The following is a 23,894-nucleotide window of genomic DNA, read 5'->3' as shown; positions in this document are numbered from 1 at the left end:
ACAATGCTTGATAAGAAATGTACTCATTAAGGGATGTGAAGAGTAAACAAAGGAGGAGGCTGCAATGCTTGATAAGAAATGTATGCATTATCCTGCCCATGTAATTGTTACCCCTCTGTACAGTGTGTTCACAAAAAAAAAAATTAAAAAAATTTAAAAAAGAAATGTACTCATTATCTTGCCCATGTAATTGTAACCCCTCTGTACAGTATTTTCACAATAAAAAAATTAAATAAATAAATATATATATATATATATGAAGGGGAAACTGCATCTATACTGAACATGTACAGACATCTTTTCTTGTCATTATTCCCTAAACAATTTAGCATTAAGAACTATTTATATACAGTGTATTAGATATTATAAGTAACCTAAGTATAACTTTGTTGCTTTTTTTGGGGGGGGTCGGTCATGGGGCTTGAACCCTGGGCCTGGGCGCCATCCCTCAGCTCTTCAGCTCAAGGCTAGTGCTCTACCACTTGAGCCACAATGCCACTTCCGGTTTTCTGAGTGGTTTATTAGAGATAAGAGTCTCATGGACTTTCCTTACAGGTGTGAGCCACCAGCTCCTGGCTGAAGTTGTTGATTTTTTGTGGTGTTTGGGGCCCACCTAGGTTCTCATATATGCTAGCAAGCACCTTATCATTGAGCTGTACCTCTGCTCTAGAGATAATTTAAAGTATGCAGGAAGTTATACATAGGCTATATTCAAAAACGATACCATCTTTCATAAGAGACTTGAGTCTGTACAACTTTGAGTCTATGGGGTTCTTAGAAACAATCATCTATGGATACCAAGGGGAAAATCTTGTATAATGAAATAATATGAAATATCTGAGGTTGAATATAAATATATCAGTAACTATGAATGAGCCTAACTCATTTATTTAAAAAAAAAAAGTTCAGGTAACAAAGCAAAATCCAACACCATGTTTCACATATAAATAGACATAAAAATAAACGCCCCAGGGAGAGAGCCAGAGGAAGGGTGACATTATCCAAAAAGAAGCATACTCATTACCTGACGTGTGTAACTGTAACTCCTATGTATACCACCTTTATAATGACAATTTTTTATTAAAGAAAACAGAATAGACACACCCAGGAAGGAGATGAGGAAGGAGAAGAAAGAGAAGAGATTGATTCAGAAAGGTTAAAAATAAAAGAGATAAAGATGCAGACAAATGAAAAGAAATTAGAGGTCACAGTCTTAATATCTGGGAAGACAGAATTCAGAGAGAATGAAAAGGACATTTTTCATAATGCTAAAAGCTGAAATTCACAGTGAAAATGTATCACTTGAAGTTTCTGATAAGACAGCAAACAGCCTTCATAAAGCAGATATTATGAGATCTTTCAGGAAAAATAAACAGCAATTTACTCTAAAAGGAAACTGTTATACCTCTCCCAAGAGAAAGGTCAAGCTGTGCACAGTGGCTCAGGCCTGTAATCTTAGCTACTTGAAAAATAGAGATCAGAGGGTAGTAGTTGGATGCCAAGAAAGGTACAAGTTTATGAGACACCATCACATTCATGGGTAGGGTGGTACACACCATTTATGCAAGCACAAGTAGTAGGATTGTAGCCCAGGCCAGTCTGGATATAAAGTAAGACCCTACCTCAAAAATAACCAATGCCAAAAGAGATTGGAGCCATGGCTTATGCTTGCAAGAATAGGGTCCTTAGTTCAATCCACAAGTCTGGAAAAAAAAAAAGAGGAAGACCAAGTGAACAAAAAATAGGAAGAAGAATATACCTAGGCAACATAATCAGTGATGCAGATATGTGAGAAACTCTAAAACTGAAGGCTATTCCTTTTTTAAAGTGTTATGGAAACATTCAGGAAAAAAATGGCTATATATTGAGCTATAAGGAAAGAGGGATAAAGAATGAAGGGGGAGAGGGTAAGAATTCAGGCAAAGAATTCATTGCATATACCACAGAATTGAGAAATATAAGGGAAGGAATAGGTAAAAGGGGGTGAAGATGTTGAAGTAGTGATATAGATCAAGATGCATTGTATATATAAACTGCTTTGTTAAATACCCCCCCAAAAATTAATACATAACCGAAAATAAAGATAAATGAGGGAAAAGCTGGGTTGGGAGGGGTGGGTGAGAACGTTAACAGGGTGACATTGATCAAGATGCCCTATGTTCCTGAACTGTTTCGGTGAATGGCAACTCCTTTGTACAACTACTTAAAGATAATAAAAAGTATTCAAAAAAAAACTTCAGTAAACACCATTAACTTTCAAAGAGTGGAAATAATAGAGAAAAAGCATACTGTGATCTAAAAGCAGTAACATACGAAATAAATTTAAGAGCTTGTTATTTGGAAACTTCACAATACCCTATTACATCATTTTCAATCTAAACTGTAGAACTTCTTGAAATAAAAATAATTTGAAAAGGTTTTAGGGCTGTGAATATGGCAGCAGAGTATTTACTTAGCAGATACAAGGCCCAGGGCACCCACACAAAGCTTAGAATAAAATGTATAGTATATAGTATTTAATGTGTCTTAAAAGCTATAAAATAAAACAATACTACACATACACAGAGGATTATTAAAAGTAAAAGCAGAAACTTATGCCATAATTTCTATCACTTAATTTCTAGAAAGTAGATATAGAAAGCAATAGCTAGGTTTGGTAGTATGTATCTATAATCCCAGTACTCAAAAAATTGAGGCAGGAAGATTGCAAGTTCAAAGTCAGCCTAATCTAGGAGCAACTTCAAAGTTGGGCTGTAACAAACTATCAAAAGAAAAAAACACCCAGAATGGAAATCCTATATTTGAGAAATATTGAAAACATGACTTGGGCTGGGGACACTTGAGCATTCCTACTAACACAGCAGCAGTTTAAGAAGTTGATGTAGCCTCTTTGAGTTTAAAGCCAGTCTGGGAAACACATACCAGGAACCCTATCTCCAATTTTTTTCTCTCATAAATTTGGGTGTCTATAACTCATACCTGTAACTCCTAGCTACTTAGGAGGCTGAGATCTGAGGTTCATAGTTAAAAGCCAACCTGGGCAGCCAACTCCATGAAACTTATATCTCCAGTTAACCACGAAAAAACAGAAGTGGAGCTGTGGCTCAAGTAGTAAAGTGCTAGACTTAAGCAAAAAAAAAAAAAAAACTCAGTGTCTAGGCCCTGGGGCTTAAGCCCCAGGCTTGGCACAAAAGAAAACAAACAAACTGGATGAACTTGAAAACAGCCATACTACACACACACACAATTAAATGTTTAGAATAACTCCATGCTTTTTGTGAAACTTTGTTAATAAAATGATGTGGTCTACTCAAGTTTATTAGAATATTACAAGTTTATAAATAATGGTTAGATTTTACTTTTTCTTGCCAGTAAGTAAAACCCATTAAATAAAATCAGCCTGCTTATAACCAGTGTATCTTTTATGTGTCTGGATTATCCCAAACGCCACTTTTATATGTAGTTCTCCCTCTGTTTATATATAATGTTGGATTGTAAAAGCTATATATTGATGCTCTCTTTTGAGAAAATTAATAAGAACCCCCACACAGGTAACTTTTTGTGATTAACACTTTTGTAAATTTTTTTGGAAAATACAGAACCATTCAGCTTATATAAAAAAACCTGTCAGACTAGTAGATTAAGACATAAAGTACATGGAAGTGGCGCTGTAGCTCAAGTGGTAGAGCGCTCGCCTTGAGCTGAAGAGCTGAGGGACAGCGCCCCAGGCCAGAGTTCAAGCCCCACGACCGACAAAAAAAAAAAAAAAAAAAAAAAGAAAGACATAAAGTACAAATGTGAAATTGCTTTTAAATGGGTTTCTGGGTTTTTTTTTTTTTGTTGTTGTTGTTTTGTTTTGGCTGGCATTGGGTTGTTGTTTTGGTCTATTTCCTGCCATTTGTAATTACTTTCTGAAGAGCCTTGGCTGAAATTCTAGGTCAATATAGAACTCACCTAGCTCTATAGAGATTCATTCAAGTATAACTGTTTTCTAAGACCAAAACTTATTTTGAAAAACAAAACAACACATACCAAACGCCTAGCATTTCACAAAAGATAATGTTTGGGGACTTCCTAACTTGTTTAAAAGATCAGTATGGAAAATTCTTATAAACAGTTCAGTTCTTGCTGAATCTATGTCCTTGTAACTTAAAAGATCTTACAATATAATTGCTCTGTAAATATCAGAATTTTCTAAATATTGTGCAGTGTACACAAAGAACCCGTCAAATGGCTTATCTTGTACTTATCAGCTTGTTTATTTTATGCCTCCAAAAGCTGTATTTTTTAACAAGAGCAGCTGCTACTTTGTAAATATTTTAATAGCTCCTGTTAAGTAGAGCTGTCAGTTTAACAAACAATATTATAAAAGAATTTCGTTCTTCCATGTGATTGCACATCTTGAAATGTGTTTTACCCTGAAAATCCTTTGGAGATTTTAGTCTGGAAAGGATATCTCCTTTGAAGGCACAAAGCCAACAAAAGGAAGAGAATGATTTAACAAATGATGTATAAGATCACTAGAGAAATAATGGTGTTCATTTCAAAAGACAATGTATAATGCCAATAAGTTAGTTTAGCTTACTTCTCTTCTTGAGTCTAGCAGTTTGTTGATATGGAACAACACTGGCTTTATGCCAGATATTTCAGGTATGAACCTTGATTCTTACCACTTAATAGATATTGGTTTAGAACAAGCCAATTAACTTATTTGACCCTTTGTTTCTGTATCTGCAAATGGGGTAATGATACTTAGTGCACAAGGTTTATGGGGTCATTATGAGAATGAAAGAGAATATATGTAAATGGACTAACTCAATAAAGGTAATAATTATTAGTCTGTCTTACCTACTTAGCAACTGGGAGTCTCCAGGTCCTTCTTTAGTCTTTCTCCTTTACATTTTTATTCACCCAGCTTATCTCTTTTTTTTCTATTTCATGAATTCAAAGTGATAAATGTTTTAGAGGTAACCCAATTTAGCACTTATGTTAAATAAATGAAGAAATTGATGCTTAAAGAGATGAAATGACTTGTTCAAGATCACAGTTAAAGAGAGATAAGAACCCAGTCTCCTCAGTTTTTCAGTTTTCCTTCTTTCTATGAAATTAAATTTTTATGAAATTTCTACCTGGGTAGAAGGTTCATGGTAGAAGAGAAAATATGGAACAAACATGAAGGAGAAAAAGATTTTTTTAAGTGAGGAAAACATTCCCTTTTCTAGGTAATGTACAGTAAATTTTTTCCCAAAGGGTTATAAATGTTAGGCTTTACATGTCGTATTCTCTCTGCTTCAACTACTCTTAAACTATTTATGTATTATAGAAGGCTAATTTTGTCTTACAAACAAGTGTGGCTATGTTCCAAAAAACCTGTATTTGGACACTGAAATTTTTATTTCTTATAATTTTCACTTCTAAGAGTATATTGTTTCTTTTCAACCATCTGGAAATACAAAAACTGCACTTAGGACATGAGCCACACAAAACCAGATGGCCCAGGAGAGAACTGTATTTGGCCCTGTCCTACAGTCAACATGGAGGCCTTAGAAGTATAAGCCTGATGCTAAACAGACAAAATACTTAGCTTTAGTATTATGGAAATAATAGGATCTGATGGGGGATAGGATAAAGAGGGCAGTAGCCACTCTAGTTCAGCAGACAACTGTTCTTTGGAAATAGAGGAGAAATGCTGCCAAGTAAGTTTTTTTTAAAAAGTAAGCTAAGGTTCTAGATCATATGTGAAATTTACCAATATTTAAGTGTTGGTAAGTAATTGAAGTACATTCTTAAATACTGTAGGTCAGACATCTGTTAACTGATTTTGGTACATGGGACTGTCAGTTTAGGAAAAGAAAACAAAGCAAATAAGTAGGTAATTCATAGTTTGTATAAAATTTCACTAATGAATAAACTACCACACAGAAGATATATATACATATACCACAGATCAGAATGACAGACAAATACAAAATACTCACCCAAAGCTATAAAATACACATCCTTATATGTGTACCCAGAACATTCTCTAGGAATGACCATAGGAAGTCAATAAATAGGTTGTTTTTTTCCATGTGGTACTGCGAGTACAAACTAAGCCTCAGGTATTCTAGGCAAGTGATCTATCACTGAGTACATCCACAGCCCTAAAATCTTCTAACAAATTCAAAAGGATGGAAAAAGTGTATCTTTTCTGATCACAGTGGAATAAACTAGAAAGCAGTAACAAAAGGAAAACAGGAAATCCGCAAATGCGTAAACATTAAGCAGCAGATAACTAATGGGTCAAAAAAAAGCACAAAAGAAATTAGAAAATGTTTTGTTTCAAATGAAAGTAAAACCAACCTCATACTTATATTGATGAGATACACTAAAAATAATGCAAAGAGAAAAGTTGAAGGCCATATGTATCAATAGGGTGGAGCAAGCTGGTAGATTAGAGCATCCTACATTTGGTGGCCTGATTGAGAAGAGTCAGTTAGAGAGAGAGAGAAAGAGAGAGAGTATTAGGAATTGTGAGGAGGTAGTTAAATACTTGAAAAGCATAGACAAAAGGAAATTGACAGAGAAAATTAGAAACCATCTGAAGCTCTGTCTACCCTATCCAACAGGAAGGGGAAGCCAAAAATACAATTTCAAGGTAAACCAGAAGGTCCTGGCACACACTGACAATTCTAGCAGGAGGATTATCTATACCTCTACAAGCCTTAGATCCAATACAGGGATTTGGTCAGACAGTTTTGTCTGTTCCTGTGTAGAAGGCTAGCTTCAGTGAAAAAAAAATGACATTCTGCTGTTCCACTTATTTCTGGTTGCTAAAACAAGGCATTATCTTGAGAGAGGGCTCAGTGTTTGGGAATTAGCTATATTAGGGGGTTGGTAGCAAGGCACAGCCATGGCTCAGGTAGTTTTGGTATACCCTGCCACAGTGTCTGGATAGAAGATAGTCATGGGAAGGGAGAGCATGTGGTGTGGACCCGCAGAGGTTCAAGCAGTAGAAAGCTCAGGCAGTGAATGACCTAGTAGTTGGAGGACCTACCTCCTTGGTGAGGAGCAAGTCCCATCATCTAAGTGTTAAGAGCCCAAGGGTGATGTAGTGTATGGTCTCTAAGCCTGACTCTTGGCCACATGTGTTAGCTGCCAGATGGGTCCAAAATCTCTGAGCCAAGACCCTCTGAGTCATGTGATTTCCATAATCTACTCACTCTCAAAGGAAGCGAACTACTGGGTAGGTTCTGAAGGCACTGAACCCATCTCTGGGAACTGCTTCCTGTGGTGTGTTGTTGTTGTTCTAAGGGACAGAGAGCCCTCAGTTTATGTTCTCCAGATCATTCAATTTCCATGCTCCCTTCCACAGGACAGTGGACTGCTGGGCATAGTCTAAAAACACTAACACCTGCCTCTGGGAACTAAATTGCATGTGTTAGCTGCCAGGTGGGATTGAGAGCTCCAAGCCCAAACCTTTCACATCAGATGGTTTCTACAGCCTCCTGACTTCCATAGGGAGATGACTTGCAGGACATAGCCTGAAAGCACTAAGAACCACTTCCAGGAACTGTAATGTGTTTGCTGCCAAGTGAGACAGAGAGCCCTGTGTCTTAGCCAGCTGTGTCTCCAAGTGCATAATGAAGACAAGCTACTATCGTGAAAACATGCCAGAAACAGACAGCCAGCCCTTCTACAACAGACTCTGTTAGTTTTACTTGATGTGAGCAGTGCTTTGGATCAAGTATGCTACCCTGACTATATCAATGAGTATTTAACTATTGTGCCATACCCCAAGTCCAGTGGTGAGAAATAGTATGTCAACCTTCTACTATAGAGTCCTGTCTGAAACTAAGAATATATCAACTGAAAGACTAACAACCAACAAGTTGGCCTCAGTTACACAAATCTGAATTGCAGAAATACAAGAAAACAAGATTATAGACTCTTCTGTGAAAACAACACTAAGGATACCTAAAAATACCAAACACTAACAATATTGAAGTAGATGAAATCACAAAGAATTAAAAAAATCAACAAATTTTAAATGAGCTTGGATATATAACTGAATAAACACAAAAATCTACAAATGAAAGAAAGATAATGCAAGACATAATACAGTAATTTTAAAAACATATAGAAATTCTGAAGAAGAAAACAAATTGAGATTCTTCAGATAAAAAGCTGAGTCAGGCACCAGTGCCTAACACCTAAATCCTACTTAGTCAGGAGGCTGAGATCTGAAGAATGAGATTTAAAACCAACACAGTTAGAAAGTCCTATCCCCAAACTAACCAGCAAAATGCTAGACTGGAGGTACGGGTCAAGTGAGCAGAGCATCAACCAATGAAGCAAAGCAATAGGCCTTGTGCAAAAAAAAACTCAGTTGAATGTGTCCCAGCAGACTAGATTAAAAAAAAATCTGTATTTGAGATAGGTGGATATATTAGTACATTCATATAAAAAAGAAATAATTTTTAAAAATACTACTGGAACACAGAAGACCTCTGAGACACCATTAAAAGTCTAAACCTAAGCCAGGTGCTGGGTGTTCATGCCTGTAATTCAAGAGATTGAGCTATGAAGATCATGGTTTGAAGCCAGCCAGGGCAGGAAAGTCCCCATGGGACACTTATCTCCAATTAACCACTTAAAAACCAATAATGGCACTGTGGCTCAAGTGGTAGAGCACTTGCCTTGAGCACAAAAAGGCTCAGGGACAGCATCCAGGCTCTGAGTTCAAGCTCCACAACTGACAAGGAAAAATGAAGTCTAAACCTCCAAGTCAAGGCATAGAAAAAAAAAAAAAGGTGTACTCTAAAGGCATAAAAAACATACTCAAAAACATACCAGAAAATTTTTCAAGAGAAACAGTCATCCAGATACAGGAGGGTTTTAGAATATCAGATAGACAAGACCAGAAAAGAAAGATAAATGCATCTATAAAAATACAGGAAAGAGGGGCTGGGAAGGTGGCTCAGTGGTAGAGTGCTTGCCTTGCATGCATGAGGTCCTGGGTTCGATTCCTCAGCACCACATAAGCAAAAAGAAAAAAGCCAGAAGTGGCGCTGTGGCTCAAGTAGTAGAGCCCTAGCCTTGAGCTGAAGAGCTGAGGGACAGTGCCTAGGCCCAGAGTTCAGGCCCCACGACAGGACCAAAAAAAAAAAAAAAATACAGGAAAGACAAATGAAGAGCAGGAAAGAATCAAACACTACAAAACAACCAAATACCAGGGAATACTGCATAATTTTTAATAATAATTCTGGGTGTTAATGCTCTCAACTTTTCAAACAACACAGACTAATGGATTGGATTAAAAAACAAAACCCAACTGTTTGTTGCCTATAAGAAATGGAAGAAATGGACCTCACTAGTAAAGACAAACACAAGTTAAAAAGAAAGGATGAAAAGGATTTACCATGCAAATGGAGCCCAAAAGCTTATATACTCATGTCTGACAAAACAAACTGCCAGCCAAAATTAGTCAGAAGGGACCAAGAGAGTTAATTCATAATGTTTAAGAGAGCAATCCATCATACTGATACAGCATGTATCTGTAAATATATATATACATGCAACTTCAAAGCACCCAGTGCAGGAGAATTAATACTACTAGAAAGAAGAGCACAAGTAGACTCCAACATAGTTGGTTATGTTAGTACCCCTAGTCTCAACAGTAGATTAGTCATCTAGATACACACACACCTCCAAAATCAACAAGGAACATCAGAAATAAAAAATACTATACAGCAAATAGATTTAATAGACATCTACAGAATATTCCAAACAGCTTCAGCATAAGCAATCTTCTCAGAAGCCCATGGAAAGGTCTACAACATAGACCATATTTCAAGACATTATGCAAGTCTTAGCAATTATAAGGAAATTTAAATAACTTCCTGAATTTTATCAGATCATAACAGAATAAAAGAGACACTATAGAAAATAGAATTTCACATAATCAATTCCACTTACTAGGTTATATTCAAAAGAACTTAGAGCAGACTCTTAAGTAGATAATCGTACAATCATGTTCATAGTTCATAATACCCAGGTGGCAGAAGCAACTGAAATGTCCATATTTAAGTAAATGGATAAAGAAAATGTAGTATATATATATATATATATACAATGTAATATTAGTCTGCCTTAAGTTCTAAATCCTATCACGTAGTATGATGTGAATAACACTGAGGGAAGACATTATATTTAGTGAAATAAGCCAGTCATAAAACAAAGACATTTTTTATACAAAGTATCTAAATTTATCATGTTTATATAAACAAAATAAAATGGTGGTTATTAGGGGCAGCAAGGAGGGAGGAATGTTTTTTAATATGTGCAAGTATGTATCTGTTAGCATTGCTGTCCAACCCTCACACATTCTGTTGTGTCAAATATTAATATTTTCTTCTAGCTTGTTAAGTCATATCTCCTATAATAAATTGTATGTTCACAGTTGGAAAAAAAGGAGGAATGATTAATTGTTAATAGATGCAGTTTCAGTTTTGCAAGATGAAAGAGTTCTAGACATGCTGCACGACAATGAATATATTTAACAGTAGTGAACTGTACATTTGAAATTAGGGATGGCAAAAATTAAGTTCTGTGGTTTTCTTGCTACAGTTATTAAACTGACAGATATTGTGGTCCACAGCCTTCTTGGATTTTTAAGAAGCCTTGTATTTCTGACAATATGTACATTTTTTATAATCTCTATTCCAAACAACTTTTTAAAGCATTTATCTGTCAAAGTGGCTAAGGTGTCTCTACAGCTTACATCTGTATGATATGGAAATATACCCTGTATATATACTTGATAATGCTAGTTGAAAGCAGTGGTTGTGATTTGCCTACAGTGTGCAGAGTCCTGGTTTTATCCTGAACACTAATTAACAGTAGTTGAAAAATATTGAGCAACAGCTTTTCCTCTTCAAAGTGTGCATAATACAGAAGAGTAAAATTGACTTCTACAATATTCCAGAAATAAATTGTGTGACAGTATAAAAAGATTTGGTTAATAAAGTGCTTACAAAAGCATTATGAATAGGCAAAAGTATAAATGAATTTTAAAAAATCTGAATCTGAAATCATGATGTTGTTATCAACTCTTTTGTTGAAGTAAGTATAAAAATGGCTGAAGTCATGAGGGACTGGGAGTTTCATTATTTTAATTGTGTGCTACATAGCACGTTGACAAGATAAAGGAAGAATTCCATTGGGATCTGTGAAGTTTTTCTGTAATTGGAACATATGTAGGAGTTAGCTGAAATTGTATTTGATCCCTGTCTTAATCATTTTTTACAGAACTCTTGGGGCCTTTGGACAGAGGGGATATGCTAAGTGATGCTTTTGTTGGGCTGTCTTTAGTTCCTCAAGGGGAAGAATCACTTCCAGATGATCTTCCTTCCTTTGGATCTGTCCACAGACATATTATTCAGCAAAAAACACTGAATGGTTCTTCTAACAGGTAAGCTATGTTGAATTGAAAATTTATTCCATAAAAGGAAGTACTTCGCATTCAATACTTTAAATACCATGCTCAACTAAAAACTAATAGCTAAGCAAGAATATTTGAAAATGCCAAGGAAAAAATATGCATTTTTCTCCTGGCTAAGACTTTGCAGTAGTTAGGTAATGCCAGAGCAGGCTTAATGCAAGCAGAACTGAACATAAAAAGAGTACTTTTAAAATGAATGTTCTTCTAGAAATTACTGTAATATTTGTTATAGTCTAGTTATATTTTCCTGTTAAATTCTAGGACTGTTAGACTAACTTAAACGAATATTAATTTTTAGGATATATAACTTAAATATGTTTCCTATTCATTTTGAAATCTGATAAAAGAAAATTTAAAGATCCATCTTGCCACATGGGGTTAAGAAAAAATGGATATGAAATTAATACATGATTGTTATGTAGAGTGATAATTACAGCACTATTTTCAGAAATAGTATTATTTGTTACGATCATTATAACATTAACTAAGATATAATAATGCTCAAACATAGTGTAATGTACAAGATAATAAGTCTGCTAGGCTTTGTGAGCCACGTGAACTTTTTAGTGACTACTCAATCCTGCTGTTTTAGTATGAAAGTAGTCATGGACAAGAATGGGCAAGTGAATTAGAATAGTTATGTTACAACAAAACTTATGAAAACAATGGTTCAAACTTGACAGATTATATTTTACAAATGATCCTAATCTTATGTACTAATTGTAGAAAGGCTGGATTTAAAATTCATGTGTATCTATTATACACATATTTTTATAATGTTCTTGAGAAAAAATGCTTCAAATCACATAAATTAACAGTAAAGAGGATCAGCATTTCCAAGTATGAGTGTTTATTTAGATCCTCTCTCCAGGAAACTATTATAAAACTGTACAAACCCTCTCCTTTCTGGGCCCTGGAAAGCAAAGGCAAGCAACAAATAGAGAAGCATTTATTGGTTAGAAAAACTGCTCAATTTCTAGAAATAAACTAGAGTCTATGAGAATCCTGCTGAAGGCAGTTCTTATCTTCCTCCCAAGCTTAAGCTAGTTCTTCTAGTTCTTCTACCAGTTAAGATTGGTTGTGAAAGCCAACAGCTGACTGAATTTGGGCCTGAGTGTAGAAAAAACCTTGCTTGCCATTATTCTCAATAAAAGCATCAAACTCACTGCCAGTGAAATTAGTGACAAAGTTAATAGGAAATGACCAAGGAGAGCAACAATTCTGATCTCCTGATTGAGCAAGTGGCTGAATGACAACTAGTCAAAAATTTAACGGACAGAAAGAAGAGAGCCAGAGGGGCTAATTAAGCGCTCCACAATTTCCTGATGAAGCTATATGACCTCGCAGTTTTGGTGGTTTTTTTCCTAGATGGACTCAACTTTTCAATTTGGAGAGGGGTTTTCCATCCTATTTATAATTATTTTGAATTTGGGACATTTTCTTCAACTCATGCTGAGCATAGTTGCCAAGCAGCTCATTTCTTCTTAATCATTTTTTTCTTTTTGTAGTACTAGAGATAGAACTTGGGGCCTCATGCCTATTAGTCAAGTACTGTACCATTTGAGCCATACCCAGTCCTTCATTCCTCCTTTTAGTTATGTTCTGTATTATTTATAGAAATATTGGGAGTTAGAAACATAGGCAACCAATATTATCCTTAGCCATTTTTACATTTTACTTCATTAAAAACAATTTTAGTGAGGTGTATCTTGCATGAACTGTAAAATTCATCTATAATGGTACTTGATAAGCTTAGAAAGTTATATGAAAATCACCTCAGTTCAGTTTTGTAACATTTCCACACAAATATTTCCATGTGCCTAATTTTACTCTCTACTCCAACCTAAGACAACCACTCTGCTTGCTGTTTCTAGAAAAATTTTATATACATTTCCATTTGGAGGCTATTACGAATAATTCTACCATAAGCCTTCATGTCTGAGTCTTTTACAGAGATATTCTCACAAAATAAAGGGCAGGGAAACGCTCAGCATATCATACAGTGATTGAACACAGTTGGTAATAACACTAGATTGATTGAAATAAGCTCACAGCATCTGAGTTGTATAATACCTGTATAGGAATTTATAATTTTTATAATTTGGCAGCACTAAGGCTGAGCTATGCCTCCAGCCCTGCTTTCTACTGGTTATTTTCAGGAGAGGGTCTTGCTTCCCAACATAGCTAAAATCACTCCACGGGTCTAGCTTCCCTGCATGAAAATGGAGTCTTGTGATCATTTTCTGCCCAGGATCTCCACTTCTCAACTTACCAGGGAGCTTGGGATTACAGGTACAGACAACTCAGCTATGGTTATAGAAGAGATCTCATGAACTTTTGTGTCTTGGCTGGCCTTGAACTACGACCCTCCTATTCTCAGCCTCAAAGTAGTTAGATGAGCAATGTGAGCTACTGGCACCTGGCTTTTTTCTTTTGATTAAAATAAAATCTTGTTTTTTGGACCATACTTGGCCACAACTGAATGTAATAAATCCACAAATAAGATAGGCTTACAGTAGTCAGTTGTTACTGTAGCATAGACAGATATGAATGGGCATGGATGTGTCCAATAAAATTCCATTTACACAAACAGGCAACAAACCACTTAACCATGGAGGAATTTTAAATCATGAAACTACTTTTTTGGTTGCTTTGTAAGTTAAATAATGTCCTAGGTAAACACCTATTACCACAAATGGCTAGTACTAGACTTAGAAATCTGCAGCATGCAAATTTTATACAAAATGATCTGTGTAATAAAGCATCTAATTCAGATAGTTCTATAAATACTACCAAACCTTCAAAGATCAGATATTTCTAATGTTCTGGAAAATATTCCAAATCATCAAAAACAAGGAAGGACTTCTCACAGTACAGAAATATCCCAATATCATTCATAAATACTCGTGAAAATATCAGAAAATAAGTTTGTAAATTTTTCCTTTGTCAGCAAGAGTCATTATTACTATCTGCATACAACTTAAGGTATATTTCTATCATGTAAATTGTACTCTTCATCCTTATATTGTTAAAAATGTATTATTATAGGGGCTGGGAAGGTGGTTCATTGGTAGAGTGCTTGCTTTGCAAGCATGAGGCCCTGGGTTTGATTCCTCAGCACCACATAAGCAGAAAAAGCCAGAAGTGGCACTGTGGCTCAAGTGGTAGAGTGCTAGCTTTGAACTGAAGAGCTGAGGGACAGTGTCCAGGCCCAGAGTTCAGGCCCCACGACCAAATTAAAAAAAAAAGTTTCATTATATATTACAAACATAGGGCTCGTTTAAGAATTTTTTGCTAAAGACTGTCAAGACTATACATATGAGCTGTAATGAAAATAAATCTGAAGTATAAAAAAATTTGCTGTCCCTGAGCTCCTCAGCTCAAGGCTAGTGAGTGCTCTACCACTTGAGCCACAGTGCCACTTCCGGCTTTTTCTACATATGTGTTCTGAGGAATTGAACCCAGGGCCTCATGCATGCAAGGCAAGCACTCTACCACTGAGCCACCTTCCCAGCCCATAAAAATTTGTGTTATTTCTATGGATGTGGAAAATACCTTTGATTAAATTCAACTTCTGTCCCTGATGAAAGCACTCAAGAAAAAAGAAACTGGAGAATACTACTAAACGTGTGTGTGTGTGTGTGTGCGTGCGTGCGTGCGTGCGCGCGCGCGCGCGCGCGCACACATAACTTAATCCTAATGCTGATGTTTTTCTAAATGGAGCATTTCCATGTTGGCAGCCATTGTTTCAGCTACTTTTCATCATTATTCTAGAGGTAGTAACTGACTGCACAAATCATCTAATAAGGACTGGCAAACTCACCTACATGCCAAATTTAAGCAGCTTGCTACCTGTTTTGTACATAAAATTTTATTGAAACATAGCCATACCTATTGGTTTAATGTGTATGGTTTAGTAATAGAGACAAAGACTAAAATAAATTTCTGTCAGACCCTTACATAAGGGTTTGCTGCTTCCTTGGAGCAAAGATACAAGAATTGGTAAAAGCTGGGCACCCGTGGCTCACGCCTGTAATCCAAGCTACTCAGGAGGCTGAGATCTGAAATTGCGGCTCAAAGCCAGCCCAGGCAGGAAAGTCTGTGAGACTCTTATCTCCAATAAACCACTCAGAAAACTGGAAGGGTGCTGTGGCTCAAGAGGTAGAGCATGTGCCTTGAGCTGAAGAGCTCAGGGACAGCACCCAGGCCCAGAGTTCAAGTCCCACAACCAACAAAAAAAAAGAAGAAGAAAGAAAGAAAAAAGAATTGGTAAGGAAATAAAAGCAGTAAAACAATCTGCTTCAAAAGTCATGGATTCATTGTTAAAACTAAATCAAATATTTTAAAACTGAAAGAATTTTAAATTGACACAAGTAAATCAAATGTCTTCATATATGCAAACAAATGTATTATAGAACCAAACTGTTAGAGAAAGCCTCATTTACAATGTCAATGAAGAAATTGACATACGATTAAGTGTAACAAATGTGCAAAGTCTACATATAGAAAACTTTAAAAACACCCTAAAAAATATAAATTAGGCTTAACAAATAGAAAGACTTGGGATAGAATCACTTCCTATTATTAAGACGTCAGTTTTTCCTGTTTTATTTTAAAAATTTAATGTGATCCCAACAAAAATGCCAACACACTTTTATGTACTTAGACAAGTTAATATTAAAGTTCTGATTTTTAAAAAATACCAAGGGAAACACAAAAAAGACAAACCACTAGATAGATCTTGATCTACTAGAGATTTTTTTTAAAGTACATCATAAAACCTTTAAAACTTATGTCTCATTTTATTCACTGTGTGACTACTAGATTAATACCTACTTCCTCATAGAGCTGTAGCGTTCATTAAGGCAGGCACGTGATGACCATCATAATGTCTCCAAGCCATACCCACAGTGTCTTATAATGGCTGTCACATATTAGGTAGGGAATATATTTATGCCACTTGCTCTCTTGGAAGTTTGAGAGCATTGGGAAAGGAATGCTATGAATAAGAAACAAACTCAAATATGGGCAAGCTGGGCACTGGTGGCTCACGCCTGTAATCCTAACTACTCAGGAGGCTGAGATCTGAGGATCACAGTTCACAGCCAGCCTGGGCAGGAAAGTCCAGGAGACTCTTATCTCCAATTAACCACTCAGAAAACCGGAAGTGGTGCTGTGGCTTAAAGTGGTAGAGTGCTAGCCTTGAGCTGAAGAGCTGAGGGAAAGCGCCCAGGCCCAGAGTTCAGGCCCTACGACTGACAAAAAAAAAAAAAAAGTGTATAATAATGGTAAATTTTAGAAGAAAAAATAATATCTGAACAAAGAAACCTGCACTGGGAAGGTTATATTTGAGTTAAAACCCGAATGGCTATTTGATGATGTGAGGTGACAAGAACTCCAAGGAAAGAAACTATACATGTTAAAAGTGGAGATAAGTTTGAGAGGTTCAGGTAGCATCCAGTGTAGCTACACTGTGCAGTAAGTGTGGTGGAAGAGCAAGTAAGTTACTTAGGACCTTAGTAGACCATTCAATTGGTCTTATTTTAATTGCAGCAAGAAGTTACTGTAGAATATTAGAGTATGTGCTAGGCAGAAAGGCCTCCTACCGATATCTATATATTTATCTCTATGAATATATTAAAATTATATTGCAAAGAAAAGTTAAGGTAGCAGATAGAATTAAGGTTGCTAATCATATGACTCTGAAACAGGGATATCAACTTGATTATCTAGATATGAGTATTGTAATCCTTAAATGTGGAAGAAAGAAGAGTCAGTGTCTACAATGAGTCAATGTGAGAAGAACTCAACTCATGGTTGTTGGTTTTAAAAATGGAGGAAACATGAACCAAAGAATGCAAGTTTTGTCTAAAAGACTGAAAATAGTTAAAGTAAGTATTAGATGTACAAAAGAATGGCATCTCCCAAATTAAAGCACTTGTTTGCAGTACAGAACAGTTTTTTTAGTTGCCATTATGTAAATTGACAAGGTTATATATATTCATAGGAAAATTTTGTATTTTTGTCAGTAGTACTATTATTTAAATGGTTTTCATTCTTTGGATCTGGCTGCCTGAGATGCTATTCTTCATATGACATCAGTATTTAAATGGTCCTTCATATTTTTTATGTGACAACTAAAAAGTGGTACACAACTCAAGCGTAGTTTAGAAGAAAAATTCACACAGAGTGAGAAGGGCAGTATATAAGTAAAATAATTGTACCGAATCTGAAGTAATATTAACTACCATTAGAAATGGTCCTGTCCTATACTAGTTATATTTCAAATAATGCAATTCTGTAGTTGTCTCAACTTTCTCATTTGTGTTAGATTATCTGTCAAAGTCTAAAGTTCCTTGCTGTGTACTATATTTTCAGCAAACTTATCTACCCTGATATTTACTGTCATAAATTCACTGCAATACTGATTAGTTTTTTGTCGTTGTTGGGTTTTTTGTTTGTTTGTTGTTGTTTGGTCGTGGGGCTTGAACTTGGGGCCTGGGTACTGTCCCCTCAGCTCTTCAGCTCAAGGCAAGCACTCTACCACTTGAGCCACAACACCACTTCTGGTTTTCTGGTGGTTTATTGGAGATAACAGTTTCACGGACTTTCCTGCCCAGTCTGGCTTTGAATGGTGATCCTCAGAGCTCAGCCTCCTGAGTAGCTAGGAATACAGGTGTGAGCCACAAGTGCCCAGCCTGATTAGTTTCTTGCTATTTATTATAAATCTGAATTTATACCTAACAGACTCCAAATTAAATACTATTCTGTAACAAGTTGTTAAATTTTGAGTTGATTCTACGGATTCGTGTCTTAGCAATTTTTCTTTAAGTTGGGACAGGCAAAAGATACTCATTAATTCAGAATTTAATATAGCTGATGAAAAATTTCAGTGTTTACAAAACAAAGAAATTGTCAACAGAATGCCTGGCAATAGACTAACCAGAAAAAAAAAATACAGCCTATAATTCATGAAGATTGGCTGAAAACAAACTGGTCCTGCCAACAGAAAATCTGACAATTACTCTGTTGTCTAATTTGGCTCAGCCTAAGTTGACCTTGTTTATTCATCTCAGTCTTTTAATTCTTGTTAACTTGGCATGAAATGAGAACATATGGCATATGTGTACGAAGTCCATTTCTGCATCTTAAACCAAAATAAGTGTAACATACTGGGCATTTCCAGTGTATTGAGCTCTTGTAGTAGCTTAGACATACCTGGTTGCATTCATCTTAAGCACATAGGTTTGCATATAAAAAGGGGAAATTCCCTAGAGACATATATTTTCCAAAGCTTGGTATATGACTAAATCTGGCCAATTTTAAGCATGTTTCCAAAGAAGCTAGACAATGTAAAGCTCTTTTCAAATATAAAAATAAAAGTCTGTATTGGAAATTTATCAACCAAAAGATACAGGCTTTCATCACACCTAAGGCGGTTTAAGAATGCTAATCGAGAAAATGTTAGAAATTGGAAATGAAGAGCAAAAAAGATTATTTCCACTTTCTTTCCAGCCTCATTTAGTCTGTTTCTTAATTTCTAATCCACTGGAGTTTACTGAAGGGAAGATACTTCATCATTCTAATATGACAAGGAGCACTATAAGGAAATGAGTTTCTTCACAGATCCCCAGCTCTTTCATGGAACTGCAGTTGTTTTGGTACTAAAACTAGACAAACAAGAATGTAGAAAGTCAGAGCCCAAAGTTTATTCATTTTTAAAGAATAGTGTTTTGAATTAGATTGTATCATTTTCTATTTTTAATTCAAATGAAAAACAAGGAAATGTAATTGCATATGTAAAGCTCTATTTATATACTTTAAAACACTTAAACTTTATCAGTGAACTCTATATGATATGTCCTCCACAGGCTCTGCCAAATGAAGGGCTGGTTCATCATTATACACATATTGTCAGTTATGTAAATACCCAACATACCAATACAAATATTTGGAAACAAATGAAAATTTCATTGGTCAAATAAAGAAATGTTCTGTTTCAAAAATAAAATATATTTTCCATTGTAGATGAGATAAAAAGTACCTATTTGCCTCTTCTGTTCATCACTGTTTTCTTCTCTCTGCAATATTCTTTGAATCTAGGTTCTCATAATTTTCTGCATTAAGAGTGAAGAAAGCCGGGCGCTGGTGGCTTACACATGTAATCCTAGCTACTCAGGAGGCTGAGATCTTGAAGATTGCAGTTTGAGGCCTAGACTCCATTTCCAAATAACCAGCAAAAAGCAGAGCTAGAAGTGTGGAAGTGGGTCCAGGAAGTGTGTCCTACAGGTGTGATGCCCTAAGTTCAAACCCAGTACTGGGAGGACAAGGAGACAAGATTAAGAAACTAAGGCTTCAGGGAAGGAATGGTGAAAAGCAGAAAACAAACTGAAAAACAGTGTCAGTAATATACATACACAAAAATTGTAACTGTATAAGAAACAGGTAGTTTGGGCTTTGCTATTTCATGCATAACTGAAAATAGAACTGAAAAACAGACTGAAATATCTTCTATATATACTTCAGGTCCCCAGAAAAATCTCCTCACTAGGCTAAAAACATGCTGTAAGCATCATATAATAGTTTTTCCTTTTACAGACATTATCCATTTACTATGGTTCAAGGTAGACCAAGTTTTTTTTATTCCTCTTACTAGAGGTAAATTGCATATCTGGAACATAGTATGCACACTTCCCCTACTTATGAATTGTTTTTCTTTTGCTATATATGTTTCTATAAACTAATATGGGGAACTTGTTGCTCTGTGTCAAACAATACCGACTGAGATGTGCTGTACCCACATCACAATATTAGGTGCATATGTTTTAGTGAGGCTAAAGATGATCACTATGAAGTTTCCCATCATCCTTTTTGAAGCCTCCTGTTTTGGACTTTATTGATGGATTTTACCTAAATTAAATAGCATTGTAAGATAGCAGTTTTCTAATTCCATCATTCCTTTCATATTTATGAGCTAGAATTATTGCATCTGCAAGGCTTGCTGAGAGTAAACTGCCACGTGATTCAGGCAGAAAGGAAAACAAACTGCAGGCCCGCCCTCAGGGAGCAGCCCTGGCTGGGTGGGTGTTAAGTAGGGCAGGAGGAGGTGTGACAGGGGCGCCCCGGGAGGTAACCTCAGAGAAAGGGGTGGTGACTGCCTCCAGGTGTGCCCATCACTTGGGTAACGCAGGTGCTGCGTGCTGACTTCCTGCGTGGAAAACAAAATGATGGAGACAAGCTGAGCTCTTTCCAGGCAGACATAACGTCCCCTGCTTTTGATAAGTATAGAAGGAAGTTGATTCTCTCTGGCTACTTCCTACTGACAAGGGGCGTAGACATTAGGGGTAAAAGGTGGAGATGTGTTGCTGCTTGTGCCTTCTCCGGGACTGGACAACAACCCTGCCTCAGAACCTGGAGTCCTTGGCTGACTCACAGTCAGGTGATTGCAGGCAGGTGAAGAGCAAGGGGGAGGGGCGTTGTGACATTCCAGGCTTTTGGCAGTTATAAAGGGGCGAGGATTCTCTTTGGCTACTTGCTGCTGGCAAGGGGCATGGACATTAGGGGTAGAGGCAGGTGGTTGTCTGAGCAAGCCACTAGCATCTAGCTGCACATTGTTTTGATATGGATATGTTTTGACATGGATATACCCAGTATGCTCTCTGATCATAACAGGGTTAAAGTAGGAATAACAAAAATGGGAAAAATATCTCCAAACATTTGTAAATTTAAAGACACACATTCAGCTGAGTGTTGTGGTTTAAGCCTGTAATCCTAACTCCTCAGGAAACTGAGATCTTAGTATCACAGTTCGAAGCAGCCCAAGCAGAAAAGTCCCCGTAGGACTCTTATCTCCAATTAACCACTCCAAAACTAGAAGTAGCACAACTGTGGCTCAAGTGGTAGAGCACTAGCCTCGAGCACAAAGAGGCTCAGGGACAAAGCCCAGGCCATGAGTTCAAGTCCTACAACCAACAACAACAAAAAAGGTGATATTGATCTAGATGAATTGTTCTTATAAAGTGATATGCTGAATGGTACTTTTGTACAACTATTTAAATTTTTTTAAAAAAGTTTGAAAAGGCTGTTTAAAACAAAACCATGGTCTGGGAAGGTGGCTCAGTGGTAGAGTGCTTGCCTCACATGCATGAGACCCTAGGTTCTATTCCTCAGCACCACATACACAGAAAAAGGCAGAAGTGGGTGCTATGGCTCAAGTGGTAGAACCCTAGCCTTGAGCTAAAGAGCTCCACAAACGGGGGGGAGGGGGGGGATGCAAGAAAGGTACTCCTCACAGCCTAATGTATGTCCTATATAGCTCTTCATGGCTTGTTAACCTGTGAAATATCTGTGAAGCACTAAATAATGTTAGTTTCTTGTTGATTTGTAATTTTTAGTGATCAGAATTTACCTACAGTTAAATTTTTTATATTTATATTAAATAATAATTATAATATATATAATAAATAATAAAAAATTATATTAAATGTTTAATCTTTTAAATAACAGGGATAAAAGTTAAAGATCTTCTAGAATTAAACAATAAAAATCCTAGCTACTCAGGAAGCTGAGATTGGAGGATCGCAGTTCAAAGTCAGCCCAGGCTGACGTTATCTCCAATTAAGGACCAGAAAAGCTGGAAGTAGAGCTGTGGCTCAGTGGTAGAGCATTAACCTTGAGTAAAAAAGCTCCGGGACAGTACCAAGACCCTGAGTTCAAACCTCAGGACCAGCACAAAAAGTAAAAGAATACACACACACACAGAATAACAAAGAATTTTAATATATTATTTAAAATTTAAAATAATAAACATTTAAGTTATAAACATTTAAAAACAAACGTGATTAAATAATAGATGAAATGTGAGGGGAAATAAAGTTTTATAATACGAAGTTTTTTCTGATTTTGCCCAGCTTTCCAATTTATTTTTAAAATCCATAGTAATAAGTATAGTAGCACTATGGGTGTTTATATTTTATTGATATTCTTTTTCAAACTGGGTGCTGGTAGCTCATGCCTTAATCCTAGCTACTTGGGAAGTTCAGATCTGAGCATTACATTCAAAGCCAACCCAGGCAGAAAAATCTATGAGATTCTTATCTCCAGTTAAACATAAAAAAAGCCAGAAGTAGAGCTGTGGCTCAAGTGGTAGAGCACAAGTCTGAGCAAAAAAGTTCAGGGGCAGCACTCAAGCCCTGCGTTCAAGCCCTAGAACTAGCACAAAAAACTATAAAAAACTTATTTAATACAAAACATACAGCTCATTAATTTTATTTTTTTTAAATTTTTATTGTAAAGATACTATACAGAGGGTTACAGTTACATGAACAAGGTAATAAGTACACTTCCTATTGAAGCTCATTAATTTTTAATACCCAGCTCAGAGAATCATTTTTCCATAATTATTTCTCTTAAAAACTTTATATATAATTTGGAAGATGGTATCCATAAAAGAAACTTACTCATTACCTGACTTTTGAAATGTAATCCCTGCCGGGTGCTGGTGGCTCACGCCTGTAATCCTAGCTACTCAGGAGGCTGAGATCTGAGGATCGTGGTTCAAAGCCAGCCCAGGCAGGAGAGACTGTGACTCCTATCTCCAATAAACCACTAGAAAACCGGAAGTGGCGCTGTAGCTCAAGTGGTAGAGCGCTCGCCTTGAGCTGAAGAGCTGAGAGACAGTGCCCAGGCCCAGAGTTCAAGCCCCACGACCGACAAAAAAAAAAAAAAATGAAATGTAATTCCTCTGTACAGCACCTTAATAACAATAACAGTATATTTTTAAAAACTGCATATGTAGAATATTTGTATGTTAAAGTTGAATTTTAGTCCTCTTCAATACTATGAACAATTTACAGAGAAAATGAAGTTAGGAATAAAACCTTTGTCCCTCTAACTCTGAATGAGAAGAAGCAGGGTGACAACATGGAAACTATACTCTGAAGAAACAGAATATGGAGTATTAGAAAACATGACAGGATAGCTAAACTGCACAGAGAAACAAAGATGGGAGAGGAAAGCAGAGAAAAGAGTCCATAGCTCTAATCCTGCTTCCCAAGAGCTGAGGGAGTTGAAGAAACAAAGACAAGCACGCTAACCCTCAACAAACTGGAAATTTTAGCTTTGGTATAAGCCCACACCTCCTGCAAGCCTAACCATAGAAGAAAATATAGGCCATTTGCCTTGATGCACATAGATGCAAAATTCTCGATAAAATTCTTGCAAACAAAATTCAACAGTACATTAGAGGATAAAACGAATGTCAATCCAAGGATTCAAGAGTTACTCAGCATATGCAAATCAGTAAACATAATACAGAAAATAGAATGAAGGACAAGAGTCACATGATCATCTCAATATACACAGTAAAGCCTTTGACAACAAACATCTATTATGATAAAAGTGTTGAAGAAAC

The 23,894-nt window shown here is 36.3% G+C and overlaps 1 protein-coding gene across 1 annotated transcript in view; it reads left to right on the top strand.

The window, feature by feature from the left end:
• Wdpcp (WD repeat containing planar cell polarity effector) overlaps nucleotides 1-23,894 on the top strand; it is a 252,700-nt gene that overhangs the window by 208,013 nt on the left and 20,793 nt on the right. The window contains exon 15 of the mRNA XM_013022526.1: nucleotides 11,290-11,452. Coding sequence (XP_012877980.1) covers nucleotides 11,290-11,452 — 163 coding nt within the window. The remainder of the gene's footprint in view (nucleotides 1-11,289; nucleotides 11,453-23,894) is intronic.

This window comes from Dipodomys ordii, unplaced genomic scaffold (genome assembly GCF_000151885.1).
Source record: "Dipodomys ordii isolate 6190 unplaced genomic scaffold, Dord_2.0 Scaffold63, whole genome shotgun sequence".
Lineage (NCBI taxonomy): Eukaryota > Metazoa > Chordata > Mammalia > Rodentia > Heteromyidae > Dipodomys > Dipodomys ordii.
This window is presented reverse-complemented; position numbering and strand designations above follow the sequence as displayed.